The 16,400-nt window shown below is 51.1% G+C and overlaps 1 protein-coding gene across 1 annotated transcript in view; it reads right to left on the minus strand.

Moving 5' to 3' along the window:
• Nucleotides 1–16,400, minus strand: part of CEMIP (cell migration inducing hyaluronidase 1) — a 160,893-nt gene that overhangs the window by 16,937 nt on the left and 127,556 nt on the right. The window contains exons 14-22 of the mRNA XM_081546724.1: nucleotides 13,179–13,384; nucleotides 12,349–12,418; nucleotides 10,884–11,012; nucleotides 8,297–8,382; nucleotides 7,160–7,291; nucleotides 5,910–5,945; nucleotides 5,674–5,829; nucleotides 2,140–2,320; nucleotides 671–886 (exon numbers count right to left, since the gene is read on the minus strand). Of these exons, the coding sequence (XP_081402850.1) occupies nucleotides 671–886; nucleotides 2,140–2,320; nucleotides 5,674–5,829; nucleotides 5,910–5,945; nucleotides 7,160–7,291; nucleotides 8,297–8,382; nucleotides 10,884–11,012; nucleotides 12,349–12,418; nucleotides 13,179–13,384 (1,212 nt within the window). The remainder of the gene's footprint in view (nucleotides 1–670; nucleotides 887–2,139; nucleotides 2,321–5,673; nucleotides 5,830–5,909; nucleotides 5,946–7,159; nucleotides 7,292–8,296; nucleotides 8,383–10,883; nucleotides 11,013–12,348; nucleotides 12,419–13,178; nucleotides 13,385–16,400) is intronic.

Raw genomic sequence — 16,400 nt, forward strand, 5'->3', positions numbered from 1 at the left:
CCCTCTTCAGCATTTATTGTTTGTAGATTTTTGGGTGATGAATTGGGAGAGTGGGATTGACATATACACATGACTATGTATAAAACAGATGACTAATGAGAACCTACTGTAAGCACAGGGAGCTCTATTTGATGCTCTGTAGTGACCTAAATGGGAAGGAAATCTAAAAAAGACAGGATATACGTATACATATAGCTGATTCACTCTGCTATACAGCAGAAACTAAGACATTGTAAAGTAACTATACTCTAATAAATTTTTTTTTAATGAAGAAGAAGCCTATAGGGCTTTCCTGGTGGCTCAGTGGTAAAGAATCTGCCTGCCAATGCAGGGGACATGGGTTTGATCCCTGGTCTGGGAATATCCCACAAGAACTAAGCCCATGCGCCGCAACTACTGAAGCCTGCACTCTAGAGCCCGTCTCTGCAACAAGAGAAGCCACCACAGTGAGAAGCCTGTGCACCGCAGCTAGAGAGTAGCCCCTGCTCACCTCAACTAGAGAAAAGCCCGTGCACAGCAACAAAGACCCACCACAACCAAAAATAAATAAGTAAATAAAATGATTTTTTCAAAAAGAAGAAGCCTATGTCTCTTTCTGGCCTGGCTCAATGCTTGTCCCACGAGTAGATGACAGTGACCCCGAGGAGGCGCACCCCGCATCCCCACCCACCTGTGCATAGCGCCCACTGCAGATGGCGCCTCTCCAATCCGGAACGTTGATGCAGTCTGGGTGCCGGACCAGCCAGTTGTCATCCTTGGTGAGGTAGGAGCCGGGGTACTCGGACACAGAGCCATCCACATCGTGGAACACCGATGTCTTATCCCCATCCATGTCCAGCTGGTTGAACCAGGGCCCAGGCTCCCCGAAGAAAACTCTGGAAGTAATCTGAACAGAACCCAGGAAAGTGAGGCTGGACCAGAAGGTGGAGGGTGGTGGGTAGTGGCCATTGGCGGGCCAGGGTGAAGTTCCCGATTTCTGCTGATGCTACGAATCAGCCAAAGCAGAGAGGCTCCAGGGCAGTGCAGGAAACCACATGGCTGACCCTTCAGATGGAGCCAGAAAGACCACCAAACATCTGCTGTGCTTCGGCCCTCAGGCCCAGCACGCGGTTTTGGCCTCTACTCACTGAGAGCTGGCTGCTGTGTGCAACCTCAGAGAGTACTATGACACGTGGCTCAGAGACTGCAGGGGGCGGGGAGGTGCGCAGAGGAGTGTGTGTGTGACAGAGACAGAGAGGAAATGCGGTTGAGGTGGTAGTGAGTGTTTGCATGAGGAAGTATTATGTATAAATAAGAAACACACACACATGTCAGGTGGATATGTGTGAGCGAGCATGTGTATGTGAGTGTGTGTGGGTGTGTGTGTGTGAGTGTACACTGTGTTGTAGGAAGGCAGTCTTTCAACATGAGCCCGTGGAGAGTTCCATGACTGACCTCTTTCAGGCCTCCAATGGCCTGAGTAAAGAAATTAAGTAACTTGAGTTTCACATCTTTTCCCTCAGCTGCCAGGAACTGGGCAGACAGGCAAAGGGCAGGAGCAGGGGGAAGGGGAGGGGGAGGTCTGGGAATGCTGTAACCCAGAGAAAATGTACCCACAGCCCTGGACCTCCCCGTCACAGGGGCAGCCCTCCATCCTGACCACCTCACCCCGGCTCCTAATTTGCTGCCGTCTAGGGCCAGGAGGGCCCTGTTTATGTTTCAGTCTCCAGGAGAGATTAAACAGAGCTTCTTCTGCAAAGATTCCTTCGGAAACTGCTGTTGTTTTTTTTTAGGTTAATTGTGCCAACTGAAGTGGCCTAGTCACCAGACTCCAGAGGTTGAACCCAAGAGCCTTGGAGGAACAGAGCCTCAGAACTCTGAGGGCAGCGGAAAGTTCCTGCCAAGGCTTGGGTGGGTTTTGAGCAGGCTGAGGGCAGGCGGGCATTCACCCAGACTTGACCTGTGGGGCAACCTCCGCTTGTACTTTTCCAGTTTGGCTGCAGACAGACTTGAGACGTGGCCTGACCTGCTTGGAGGAGGATGTTCAACCCCTGTGGTGGTGGCAACGGCTCAGACTCCAGGCCCCCGGGGACTCGTGAATCACTGGCCAAGTCTGGGTTTGCTGGGAGCCCACCCCGGGTTGGGGGGAGGCCCACTCACCGGGACATCCTCAAAGGCGATGTTGGTGACGTTGTTGTGGGGGCAGCTCTGCCAGGCGTTGTTCAGACGGAAGGCCAGGGCGCTGGTGTGCCGGCCCTCCAGGGCTGCGAACTTGCGGAAAGTGCAGTTCTGGATGTTGATGGGGCCGTCATAGAACTGAATGCCTCGGATAGGAAAATTCCTGTGGAGAGAAGGGAGTCAGCTGTCAGGCTGATGGCCATGTCGTGCCGCCATGTTGTTTGCACCCTCCAAGGTGGACAGTAAGAGATTTTCTGGGTAAATCATTCCTCATTCCTACTCCACCTCCCAAAACTGCCCCTATAACACAACATGATTGATTCATTAATTCATTCACTAAGAAAGCATTTACGGATACAGTATGCATGCATCTGTGCTCAGTTGTGTCCAGCTCTTTATGACCCCATGGACTATATAGGCCACCAGGCTCCTCTGTCCATGGGATTCTCCAGGCAAGAATACTGGAGCCATTCCCTTCTCCATGGGATCTTCCTGACCCAGGGATGGAACGCACATCTCCTGCATTGCCAGGCAGATTCTTTACTGTTGAGCCACCAGTACACATGAATAAATGATTGCTGGATGAATTATTAGATGGATGGGTGGATGTCTGGTTGCTGACTTGAGGTTTGGGGGATGTTCTGTACAGACATTTCCCCAAATGTTTCCATCCTATCAAGAGTCATCGGATAAATATGGTGAATATTGTTGGAGAGTGCCAATATCAATAGCATGTCCCTCGGGAGAGTACAGCCATTAGTCATTATCCCCTTAGTCTTAGTTGCTATAACAATTTAATTAGATTAAGACCCAGATGAGTTTCCTCTCTGTGAGTAAGCCTTTTGATGGATAGTGTGCTGGGTTTGGGAAACAAGGGAGAGGCAAGACACAGAATGGAAGGTGATAGTGAAATGGAAGAGTAACTGCAATGTGATGTTTCAAGCGCCCTAGGAGAGAGGGCAGGACCCACGGGGAGGGCAAGCCTGTGAACCGCCAGAGGACCTCAAGAAAGCCCTGGTACCCAGGAGGCAGGGAAAGATGGAGTAAGAGGCAAAAGGCTTGGAGCTGGAGGTAGAAGGAGCTGTGGGAGAACTAGTGACTCAGAAATTCTGCCATGGGTTCCGCAGGGGGACACAAGATGCCGTTCTCCTTTGCCACAGACGCCTGAGCAGGGTGTGGAAAACACAGGCCTATGATGGCTGAGCTGATCCATCTTGGGCCTGTCCCCGAATCTAGACTTGCTCATTCTTCAAGCCTGATTTTTATGCTTTTACTGGTATCTCTACTTCAGGGGGTCTTCCCTGGTGGCTCAGTGGTTAAGAATCCACCTGCCAATGCAGGAAACATGGGTTTGATCCCTGGGAGGGGAAGATCCCCTGGAGGAGGGAATGGCAACACACTCCAGTATTCTTGCCTGAGAAATCCTATGGGCAGAGGAGGCTGGCGGGCTACAGTCCATGGGGCTGCAAAGAGTTGGACATGACTGAGCAACTAAACAACAGCGGCAACTACTTTGGGCCAGGACCCTCTCTTTCCATGGTAAACATAAAGAAGGAAGGGCAGAGGAAGGAAAACAAAGCAGAAAAGGGGGTCTGTCCATGGGGAGAGGCCACATTTCAGCTGTTCCCATCTCCAGAGCTGGACTCCCCTCATCCAGACATGTTCCCCCAAGGAAGGGCCTGGTCACGCCAGTCTTGGCAACGTGCCTTCAGGACACCATGTGCCAAGGACGTCTGGTATTTCTGTATCTTTCTGTTTGTAATTGATTAATGTCATCGCCTTGAGTCGTGTTCTCATGGAGCAGCTCCGTGCATCTTTCCATTTAAGGTATTTTAGGGGCAGCCCATTCTGACCAGCTCTATATTTAAACTGTGTACTTACTCTATGCTGGGACCTCAACCCCGGCCTATACAGGAGGGATCCCCTACAATCTGGTCCGCACAGTCCTGAGCTCATGCTCTCAAACACAGTTGGAGAAACCTGCCCGAGTCTGACCAAGCTGTCAGGCCTCCATAAACAAACTCACCTCTGGAAGTCATCAGGATATTCTGGCCCTGGGAGGCTGGGAACCCTCAGTGTGAAAACCCAAATCCACAGACCCAGAGTTGCTCGTAAAAATGATCTGAAGGGATTGCTACATCGCTTAGACTAGACAGAAACAAGGGCTTCTAGATCGCTTGTGCCCAGGGAGACTGTGGGTCTGTCCTCACAACCTTTTCAAAGATGCCCATCCCTCTAGGGCTGGGGGCTTAGGCCTGGGTCCTACCTGTAGGAGCAGGAAGGATAAATTCCTGAGAAAGAGGAGAAGGCTTGGGGGTGGGGGGCAGGAAGGGCCGATTTTAGCCCTCTGCTGCTTGTGGCTCAGCGGCTTGCTCTCTGGCTTGAATTCACCTCTGAGCAGAAACACCATCCTCACCGCTGACTCAGCCCGCAGCTTTCCGAGGAATTAAGCGAGTCCCTCTGCTCTGCTAGCTCATCTCCTCTCCAAGTCACCCCCCATCTCCAGCCACCTGGTTATCATCCAGCGATAGAGAGCCTCTGACCCCCTCCCCAGGACAGCTGTGCTACTCTGCTGTTTAACAGACCTGATGGCTAGAAAATTCTTTCTCGCACAAAACCAATTCTGACCCTTAGGTGCACATAGGGTGAGTTTCATCTTCTAAGTGCATGGCAGGTTGTGTGACAGCATCTCCCGTGCTGTTCCCCCAAGTCAGGTCCCATCTTCTGCTTGAAGATCCCTATCTCTGTGTGACGTGACTCTGGGCTGTGTCGCCCTCTGGGTTACTCTCCTTCAAGTGCTTAGGGCTGACTATCCTCACACCACCATCAGTGGTGGGTGAGATGCTCCAAGTGAGTGGGCTGTCCAAGGAGAAAGGAAGCCAGGGTCACCCATCCTGGACACTAAATTCCTATGGACATGGCTCAGAACCACATTATATGTTTTGACAGCTGTGCCCCTCTGTTGACTCCCTTTCAACACAGTTTTTTGACTTCTCTCTCTGATTCTAGATTTCACTCCTCTGCTGGTTAATTACAATTGTTTCCATGATTTCTCTGACCAGTAGAGGACAGAGGAATTCACATTCAACAGGTAGAGATCACATACTAGCATCTTTCCTTCCACTGCTGTCATTTAGGTTAAGCCACAAGTCCCTTGGACAGCAGGGAGATCAAATCAGTCAATCTTAAAGGAAATAAACTCTGAATATTCATTGGAAGGACTGATGCTGAAGCTGAAGCTCCAATACTTTGGCCAACTGACATGAAGAGTTGATTCACTGGAAAAAGACCCTGATGCTGGGAAAGATTGAAGGCAGAAGGAGAAGGGGGCGACAGAGAATGAGATGGTTGGATGGTATCACCAACTCAATGGACATGAGTTTGAGCAAACTCCAGGAGATAGGGAAGGATAAGAGAGCCTGGAGTGCTGCAGTACATGAGGTCGCAAAGAATCCAACACAACTTCATGACCGAACAACAGGCAGAACAAGGAAGCTGCCATGCTTGCAAACCTACTGGCCTATGGGGAGGGTCCTTCCACTGTGGTCCAAGCCACCAGGACCCCAGATCCTGTTGTCCATCATCTCTGTGCCCACGTTGCCACTCTCGCCGACAAACAAGCTGTTCTTGATCTCCTGCTTGGAGCCATCATCATAGGGGAAGGTTCCACCACTGCAGAGAGAAGGTGTCTGAGATGAGATGTCCGGAGACAGCATCCCACAGGGGCCAGGGGTGATGACCACTGCTCTTACCTGGCCAAGGTCAGGCCAATGCCATTGTCAGCAAACCTGGGGACAAGATCAGACAGTCAGACAAGAGCATCTCAGACTTAACACACATAAAGCAGAGGAGCTATCATGCATCTAAGCCTGTTCAACATTCCACATGCACATTTTCAGTGAAGCCCTCACTGTAATTCCTTCTCCCTGGATGTGTGTGTATGTTCATATGCTCAGTTATATCCGACTCTTTGTGACCCCATGGACTGCAGCCTGCTGGCCTCCTCTGTCCATCGGATTCTCCAGGCAAGAATACTAGAGTGGATAGCCATGCCCTCCTCCAAGGGACCTTTCTGACCCACGGATCAAATCCGCATCTCTCCAGTCTCCTGCACTGGGAGGTAGGTTCATTACCACTAGCACCACCTGGGAAGCCCATGTCTCCTTTAAATCAATCACAATAAAATGGGGAAATACACTTATTTCCCATGTATAGTTTCTGGTGTCCCTTTTATTTTGTCAAGTGGCATGTGGCATCTTAGTTCCCTGACCAGGGATCAAACCCATGTCCCATGCATTACAAGGCAGATTCTTAACCCCTGGAACACCAGGGAAGTCCATGGTCTCCCACTTTTAACACCAAAAGCAGACCAGGAGGACATTTTCCACTTCTCCTTTAGAGGAAACCCCAACTCAGCTGCCTGTCCCTCTGGTTCTTGTCCAGTGTGGCCATAGCTGTCCACGGGGACCTTCTATCAGAGCTCGGGGTTCCCAGTCTTCTTCCTCTGGGCTTGGAGTCTGATGCGCTACTATTTCAAGCTCCAGTTCAACTGCTCACCTTGCAGGAAATTCACTCAACAGAGCCACAGTGTACCATGTCTAAGACAGAGATGAGGATTTATATCTCCGAGAAACACAGTAAGAAATAAATGCGACTAAGGATCCAGCACACAGGAGGTGCCTAGAATGTGCTGGTTTCCTTCTTCCTTTCTTCCTCCTGCTGACTGGTGATATGAATGACTTTGTGACTTAGAGCCAAGCCCAGTGACTACTTGGGGGCAATCATGACCCACAGCCGCTGACATAGTAGACAGAAGCCACATGCTGCCTCTAGCAGGCTTTCTGGGTCACTGCCCGCTGCCCTTCCATGTCCCTGCCTGGCTGGATAGCCAGAAGGACAAACATTGGTCTGTCTGGACTCCTCTGTCTTGCTCGTGTCTGTCTCCCATGCTGGGGAGGTGGGGAGGAACATGGTCTCCGTACTGTGCCCATGCCTCACTCACCTGCAGCTGTCCAACCACACATCTCCACCACGCAGCCAGGCCCCGTGATCTTGGTTCTTGTAGGCGATGAAGTGTTTGATGATGGCTGGCTCCCGGGGCTTCAGTGGGTCGGCGTCCTGGTGGGGGCTGTATCTGGAACACACCGTGGGGAGGCACAGGTGATCGAGTTGTTGGGGAAGGGGTACTCTTGAACAGACTGCCCTTCTGGGCGGTGGTGAGCTTCTCTCTGCTCGTGGTGCCCAGAAGACTTGGGCTAACAGCAACCTGCCCAGTTTGGGCTCTGCAATGAGCTTTCTGAGCTTGACGCCAAAGTCAGAGGTCTTCTCTTCAGGCGCCAGCCCCTTGTAGCCTACAGACATGTCGCTTCTCTTGTTCATCATCGCCATGGAGGACTGCTCCCCCCACACCCTAGGCCCCAAGATGGGGTCAAAGCCCTGGAGAAAGTTCAAACAGCCAGTCCTAACCCTGGCACTTGACTCCCCTAACTCAGGGGAGTCTGAGATGCCCTGCTCTCTACTCCACAGGGAGTAACCTTGCCTTTTCTAGGCTGCTACATCTTAGCCACCAAATGGAGCGCTGAGCCTGGATGCTCCTGACATCTGGGCCAGCAAAAGTCTTCCACTGGGAGGATCATGTCACTGGTATTGCCCACTCTTGACAGAGACCAAGCACCTTGGTCTGTTTAAAGGGTACTGATTTTCCTAACTACCCAGAGGTTTGGACAGCACATTTTAAAAGCAGCTCCTGGCCTTGGGCTGAGCTCCAGATGTATGTATAGGTACAACTTCAATGTTTCTGCCTATTAAATTGATGGCAAAATTCCTCCCTTCTTTTCTCTTCTCTTCATCTTTTATACCCTAGCCCCGTTAACTTATTAAAAAGCAGGTACTAGATTTTGCTGATATTTCTAGAAACCTCTTGAAATTTCTTTGTCCTTACAACTGCTGAAGCCTAGACCCTGACTCAGATTTGGCCCCACTCAGGTTTTCCCATAAAGTACCCCCAGCAGCTAGCTCCATGCATAGGACACAGAACGTGCCAACAGATACTTGAAGGATGAACGAATGAGTGGATGAAGGGAGTAGGGCTGAGTCCAGAGGTCCCCATGGAGTGCATGGACTCCCCAGGGTTGATTACCTGGCAGAGATGATGGAGAGGAAGGGCCGCTTGTCCTTGGCAGAGGCCTGGGTGGTTTTGACCCCGTTGTCTATGATCATGCCAGCCTGGGGAGGGGACATTGAGGGACACATTATCGTGGATCACAGGCTGCAGGCATCTTCTCACACCCAGCCTCACGGTGTACTCTTGAATGCTCTAGTAAAACCAGCTTTGCTCTCAGAATGTATTAATAGAGACAGGGGGTTCTGCAGTGAGGGAGGTGAAGAACATGGATTGCTCTGCATGGCTCAAGTCAAATCTGGAATAAAGTGTTGTCTCTGAGGTATAGATGAGGATGCTGACATTTAGATGGGGTTAAGTATCTTGTCCAAGGACATATGCTAAGTCCATTACCAGAACTCACACTGCTTTGGGGAGTTATAACCCCAGGTTCCAAATTAAAGACAATAGATACGCTGTCTTGGGAAATGTGTCTGCAATGGTGCAAAGAAAATGCTGAGCTTAAGCTTTGTCTTTACCTTGGAGCAGGGGTCTTTGATCCTCCCTTAGTTTTGTCTCAGTTTTTGCCTGACTCAAGGAAAAAAATCTCACTTTCTTATTTGGCCCCCAAGGTGTCCGCTTTGTCAGCCACAGGTGAGCGTGAGTCTGGGCAACCGAACAAGGCTGTCCAGGGTAGCTCTGTTCAGTCTACCCTCAGGGCTGGATTCCCTCGGCCTGTTAGGAAGGTTTGAACACAGCATCTCCTCTTTATATAACTGAGGACGCTGGCTGCTGTGATCTTCAGCTGACTTGTAATTAAGCGGTGGGGAGGTGAGTGAGTCAGGAGAAGCAGGGCTCCATCCTCAGCACGTCCCTCATGAGTGTGACCTTGGGTAAATCCCGTCACCTCTGGGGCTTCAGTTGCAGCCTCTGTAAGATGGGCTGATGACACTGAGGTCCTGCTGTGAGGACCAAGTAAGACAGGCCAAGTGAAAAGCCTGGGGCAGAGCCCTCACACGGTGACATGGGGTCAGGGCTCACTGGGCGCCAACACCATGCATGGGGCTCCTCCCTGGCTGAGGCCTTGGAATTCATCCGGTCAAGGGTATTCTTTGCCTCCTTCCCTCCCTGCCACCTTCCTAAGGGCCTGTCCCTCCCCCTATGCCCAGGAGTCCTGGCTACCATCCTCCCTTGAGTATTCCTCTCCTTTCCAACCTCCCCAAACATCAGGGTCCTGTGTGGTCCAGCCCCAGCTCATGGGGAGGGTTCTCTAGGAAGGGGTCGTGACAAGCAGCCAACGGTTGTCTCTCCACGGCCCCTCTTCCCCCACAGAGATGTCGTTCCTAAGCCTGTTCTGCAGAGAGATGGCTCTCCCAGGCCTGTAGCAGCCTCAAAAAGACCCGCCTGGAGCTTGTGCTAATTCCCTCACCTCTGTCCAGGTGGCACTGTTACCCTCCCTGCCTCTACCCTCGGTCCAAGGAAGCTTGTCTTTCTTGGCTTCTAGGACATGACACTGCCCAGGGTCCTCCCTCTGCCCACACAGCCTAGCCCTCCTCTCAGGACCCTTTTCTCTACCCCATCCCCTAGATGGAAGCACAGGGCTGTTCTGAGATTATTTCTTTACACTTCTCTCTAGTTGAATCTCTTCTTTTGACCCTGAATGCATCCATTCCCCGCTAAGGGTCTCAGTTTCCTCCATCGGCACCACTAGGAAGAGGACCAGAAGAACAGCCTTGACATTCCAGACTCTTTCTATATACGCACTGTCCCTGCATCCCCAAGGCCACCTCTGTCCCCATCGCAGCATCTTGGGTCCCAGCCCTGCTCCCAGGCTCCATTCCTGCGTGACCATGACTCTGGTCTTGATGTTGTCCTTGTTGGGGGTCCTGGACACCCTTGAGACTCCAGGCCCTTCCAGCACCTCACTTGGGGCTGGACTCAAAGAACTGTTGTTGTTTATTTGCTAAGTAAATAAACTCTTTGTGGCCCCATGGACTGCAGCCCGCCAGGCTCCTCTGTCCATGGGATTTCCCAGGCAAGAATACTGGAGTGGGTTGCCATTTCCTTACACACAGAACTACTGATGAGTAAATGATGATGAAAATTCTGTTTCCACTTGCCTTTTTAGCGCTGTATACCGAGGGAAACAAAGCGAACAGAGGGAAGGATGCTGATGCTGCCTCTATCTTTTCTCCAGGACCAGGTACTTATCTCCTCTAGCTCATAGGACTTGGCTTTTCACACTCATCACTGCTCCCATCCCCTCCAAGTGCGCTGCAAAGTCAAACTCAGGTGCCCCAAGCAGGGGCCACCAAGAGGAGCAGCCTCAGTGACGGCGCTTCCTGCTTCTCCTTTTGGCTCCGACCAGTTGCCAGGTGGAGACCAAGGCAGGAACAGCCACGGGAGAGCCTTGCTAAGGACGGCCGGGACCTGGGAGGCCACGGAAGGCCACTTTGTGTCCTTCAAGTCCAAGGCTAGGAATGCACTTGCTCCCGGCTGTCGCCAGTGGCAGTTCCGGCTCTAACCCTCTGCAGGCCTGGGAAGGCGGACCGGTGGGCGGGCGGGGAGGTGCTTACCCGGTAGTGACCAATGGGCTGGCGGGGAGGCGCAGTCTGGAAGCACTTACCCGGTAGTTGGAGTGCGCTCGGTTGTTAAGGAATTTCCCCAGTGGAATGTGCTCTGAATAACCCGGGGAGTACATGCCGGCCGAGGGGCCCGTCGGGACGTGGTGAAAAATGAACCAGAATCCGGTTTCCTGGTGGAGGAGGACACAGGGGGAAAGGCACAGAATTCAGCACCAGGGAGCTTCTTGTGGGGGTGACTGTATGGCCCAGACTTGGGGTGAGCCTAGCGCTATCACCCAAACGGCCCCACCCCTCATCCCCAAACACACCTGCAGGAAACAGCGAAAAGTATGAGGCAAGTATATTTTGCGGGTGGGCAGGTGGGGCGGGGGTGGGGGTTCCATCCTGACTGTTAAAACGCTTCGTGGGGTCCTACTGTATCAGCCATGGGAAACAAATGGCTGCATTTCAGAGCCACCGCTGGGTCCATCGCCACCCCCTCTCCCAACACAGAACACGAGGTTCTCCTGAGCTTTTTTCTTAGCTTTTCCCTTTTATTCCGCAGACATGGGAGCTGAAGCCCAGAGACAGCAGCTGACCTGCTCAGGACCCCCGGGAAGGTGAGCAGCACAGAGGGCTGGGTGAGAGGCAGGCTGGGTAGACAGAATGCCGTGTCTGGACCCTCTGCGTGTCCCTGCCTGACCTTCCTCCCCATCAGCTGGTAGGTCATAGCACAAATCTCATAGGGTTGATACAAGGTTGATAAATTACTGGAGTTTATGGGATTTCCCTGGTGGTTCAGAGGTTAAGACTCCGCGGTCCCAATGCAGGGAGCACATGTCCAATCCTTGGATGGGTAACTAAGATCCCACATGCTGCATGATGTGGCCAAAAATAAATAAAAATAAATAAACTTGCACATACAGCAACACAAAATAATTTTTTAAATTATTATTAAAATTTTAAATTATTTTAAATTATTATTTAAGTGTGAAAACAATTTTAAGTTATTGGAGCTTAGAACACTGATATGCCAGGCATCTAATAATGAGTTATTGATCACGTTAGCTGTGATTATCAGTGTGACAAAGGGGCAGAGGCATCACTTAAAACCGAGTCCACCTGGACTTCCCTGGTGGTCCAGTGGTTAAGAATCCGCCTGCCAATGCAGGAAACGCAGATGTGATTCCTGGTCTGGGAGCTAAGATCCCACATGCTTCAGGGCAACTAAACCTCTGTGCCACAACTATCTAGAGCCTGTGCTCTGCAATAAGAGAAGTTACTGTAATGAGAAGCCCTCACACCACAACTAGAGAAAGCCCGTGCACAGCAGTGAAGACCCAGTGCAGCCGAAAGTAGAAAAAGAAAACCAAGTCCATCTGCCTCCCAAGCTGGCCCTTCCCTCCTCACCCTGCTCCTGTCTGTGTAGATGTCTAGACTGGGGCTCAAGGCATACGTATTCCATATGCTCGACCTGGCCGTCCCCTCTCCCTCAGCCCCACCCAAGGCAGGGATGTTTCCGCTCACCTCGGATCCCGCAGCGGCACAGTTTATGAGGTTGTTGTTGGGATTGGCCATCCAGAAGGTGGACACAGCACTGTGGGCAGGGGCAGAGATGGAGCGGCATCAGACGGAGGGCCACTGGCTTCCGTTCTGCTGTCCGGGGTGGAGGCGTGCCCCAGGTCAAGGGCTCTAATGAAGCTTCGAGGAACCTCTTAGCAGTGATTTCAGAAGCCCTTGATTTGTTGATCTGAAGCCTAATTTTCTCATTAAAGTGGTGTGCATTTACACCCCTAACATGCTCAGAATTTGAATGGGGTCTGGCTCTTGATGGTAGAAGCAAGTTTGTGGGTTAAATCTGAGATGGATTCTAGAATAAAAGGAAATAAGGGGAACCCAGGAAAGTGGCTATCTCTAAGGGAGAGACCCTGGACTCAGAAGGGTGATCGCATAGGAAGCTCTGTTTCTCTGTCTCTCTCTCTGTCTCTCTCTGACTCTCTCTGTCTTTCTCTCTCTGACTATTTCTGTCTCCGACTCTGTCCTGACTCTCTCATGTCTGGAAGCACACTGGGCAGCTGGTACCCATGTGTACAGGCTGTGGGCGCCAAGGTGGCAGCCTGCTTCCTCTCCTCAAAGGAACCCTGTGTATCACCCGGAAAAACCCAAGGATGAGAACAGTGGTCTCTCTGGATAAGACCGATGCCCGTGAGGCCCAGTGAGAAGGGAGAATAGAAAACACACTGTGTCTGAGCAGCGGGGAGCCTCAGGTGGTTAAGGCTGCAAGGTCTGGGCCACACAGGAGCCTAGGACTGAGGAGTCAGAGGCTGGGTGGGAAGTCGCGTGAGGGAGATGCTTACTTGCAGTCCTGCCGGGGCTTGGGGATGTACCCTGGGTAGGAGTCCTCTGTGATCGTCTTGCACATCTTGCTGTCACGGTCAGAGGGGAGAAGGGTTCCAGACTTGACAAGGAGGCCGAGACAGTGGTCAAAAGTGTTGCGTTCTTCTGGCCCATCTTCCGTGAAGAAGCAGTGGCCCAAAGAGTTATAGCCTACAACATCCTTGACCTGACAGGGTCAAGACAGGGGACAGGTCACCCAGAGTCACCACTCATTTGCTCTTTCATCCATTCCACACACACTGCACAGCCTCAGGCACCACCAAGCTCTGAGAGGGGCACTGGGCATTTGAAGATGGACCTGACATGGGTGTTTGGCCTGGGGAGGGTGGGTCAGGGTGATAGAGCCGGACTTTAAAGTCCCTTCCAGCTGGAGGTGTTGTGACTGAGGCTTCTCAGGGTGGGGAAAAGGACAAGATGTTAGAATGGGCCCAAGAGGAGACCATGGACAAGGTCCTGTGAGCCTAACCTGGTGAGGACACAGCAAGTACACTGCTTACGAGGACTTAGAGGATTTCACCAAGAGGTCCCCCAGAAAGGGCGGTGGGGAGAGTGCCACCTGAGGACAGCACCTGAGCCAGACCAGGTGGGCTCATTGTAGTAAGACTGGCTCCTCACTCTGCCCTCACCCATGGACCCAAACCACCTTTGAAGCCTGCAATCCATATCAAGTCTCATTTGCAGAAAGCGAGAGAGGGTTGCAAACTCCAGCTCTTCAATATCCTTCTTGGAATCACAGAGTCAGGGGGCTAAGCCTAGAAACCACTTGAAGACATGGAGAGGCATGGGGTAGAGTCTCTCAGACAAGTCTTTCAAGCTTTCTCCAGCAAACTCTCCCCACCTCACAATGAAGGAGTCCAGTTCCAGGATCTCCAAGGCCGCTTCTGGGTCTGAATCTCAATGAACTCATTGATCTGAGAGCTAGAGTATTCCCAGAGGGCCTGTGGGCGGAGCTGTACCTCCTTGTCTCCTGCAGGACTCTGCTCACCAGCATCCCTGACAAATGGGCATCCTGACAAATGTTCAGTTGAATGGCTTAGATGAGATGCTGGCTACCTCCCAAGGTGCCCTGTCCACAGTAGGATGTGAGGATGGCAAGAAACACCTCACTACCTTGACTGAGATCTTCTTTCCCCATCCCTGCCCCTGGGTCCTGACTGTCCAATGACATCACCCAACCAGGGAAACTCTTGCTCCCCTATGACATCATTCAACCTGATGCTGCAACAGGCCCTGGAAAAAATTCAACCATCACCCCCAAACAACTCCCCCTCCAGCACTGCTACCATTTGAGGGGTTATCCTGTATATTATGAGATGTTCAGCAACATCACTCGCCCCTACCCACTAGATGCCAGCAGAACCTCAGTTGTGACAACCAGAAATGTCTCCAGACATTCATTTCCAAGTATCCTATTGCAATAGGCTTCCCCAGTGACTCAAATGGTACAGAATCCACCTGCAATGCAGAAGACACAGGTTCGATCCCTGCATTGGGAAGATCCCCTGGAGAAGAAAATGGCAACCGACTTCAGTATTCTTGCCTGGAGAATCCCAAGGACAGAGGAGCCAGATGGGCTACAGTCCATGGGGTCGAAAAGAGTCAAACACAACTTAGCGACTAAACAACAATTCCACTGGGAAAAGGAAGTGACAAAATTGCCCCTATCTGAGAAGCACTAATCCAGGGTAAATACCCCTCTGAAGTCTTTTCTATGACAAATCTTACCTACTCCCCCAACTCCCACGCAGCCCTGTGCTATAAGCATCCGGAACTAGGACCCTTCATGTCCCAGCACTGGCCTGGGCGCTGATACCTTTTAATCTTGCTGAAATCTTACATAATCCAATAATGATATTTTTTCTTTTAGAGATGAGGAAAATGAGACTCAGAAAGGTTGAGTGATTTGCCAAAGGTCATGGAACCCACATGTGTGAAACCAGGGCTGAAACCCCAGTTTTCTGACTGTGTCCATTCACCCGTAAGGGTGGGTCACAAGCACAGCTGCCCTGTGCCAGGCAAGCTCTTTGTTCTCTCAAACAAGTATCACCCCCTTAATCTTTGATAATAGGCAAGGGCGTGGTCTTGAATGCTATTTAGTCCCTCAATAAGCATTTTAGCCAATACCAAGGTCATGCAATGGGACTGCTTCCTTTCCTCCTAGTGAGCAATGAAAGTTTCTTATAAATAGCCTGGGCAGACAAGCCTGGGAGGAAGAGGTGAGAAAACATGGGCTGCTCGTCCTGGCAGGGACATCTGAGAGCAAGTTCAATGCCTTCACTTTACAGAGGAGGACACTGAGGTCCAGAGGGAGGAGATGGAGCCGAGTTCAGACCCGGGCCTCCTGCCTGCAGCCCACAGTTCTTCTCAAATCCCATGCACCCAGTTGCCCGATGTCTGGATAATACTTTGGGTGTCATTCTTTGAATCCAAGTGAATAATGAATACATTCTTATTCTAACAAATGCCTGAAAAAGAAATTCCCTCCTCTTGAGTTGTGCTCTGGAGAGAAAAATCCTATTGAAAGGAATAAAAATAACACCTATTTGCTGGGTATGAAATGCTTTACATATATTATCTCATCCAATCCTCATCCAAACTACTATTCCCTTTCGACTGATGACACCGAGACTTACTTAGAAAGTTGCCCGAGTCCCTTCCCTTGCAAGGACGGATGGAGACATGCTTCTCCATCTGTCTGATCTAAACTTTGTGTACGAACCAGTTCTCAACAGCACCAGAGAAAAAACGCTCCTGTCTTGTGTTGCATTTCTTTCTTCTCTTTAGGAGTGGGGTGAAGTAGCATATAGAGTCAAGAGAGCAGTGTGATAAGGTAGAAAAAAAGCCCTGGGCTGGGAGTGGAAGATGCAAGTTCAAGTTTGGCTTCACCACAGACTTGCTGTGTGATTTGTCTGAGTGTCCTTAGGGAGACCTCTGAAATCTCTTCCAGCCCTAACACTGGATGACTGTTCTTCCTTAGAACAGTTCCTAGAATTAAGACACTTGAACTGTGATATGGCTTGAGATGGGTACATATAGATAGATGACAGATAGATATGCAGGCAGACAGATGTTGTTGTTCAGTCTCTCAGTCGTGTCTGAGTCTGTGACCCCATGGGCCGCAGCATGCCAGGTTTCCCTGTCCTTCACTATCTCCCAGAGTTTGCTCAAACTCATGTTCATTG

This window comes from Giraffa tippelskirchi, chromosome 12, assembly GCF_054371585.1.
Source record: "Giraffa tippelskirchi isolate mGirTip1 chromosome 12, T2T-mGirTip1v1.2.pri, whole genome shotgun sequence".
NCBI lineage: Eukaryota > Metazoa > Chordata > Mammalia > Artiodactyla > Giraffidae > Giraffa > Giraffa tippelskirchi.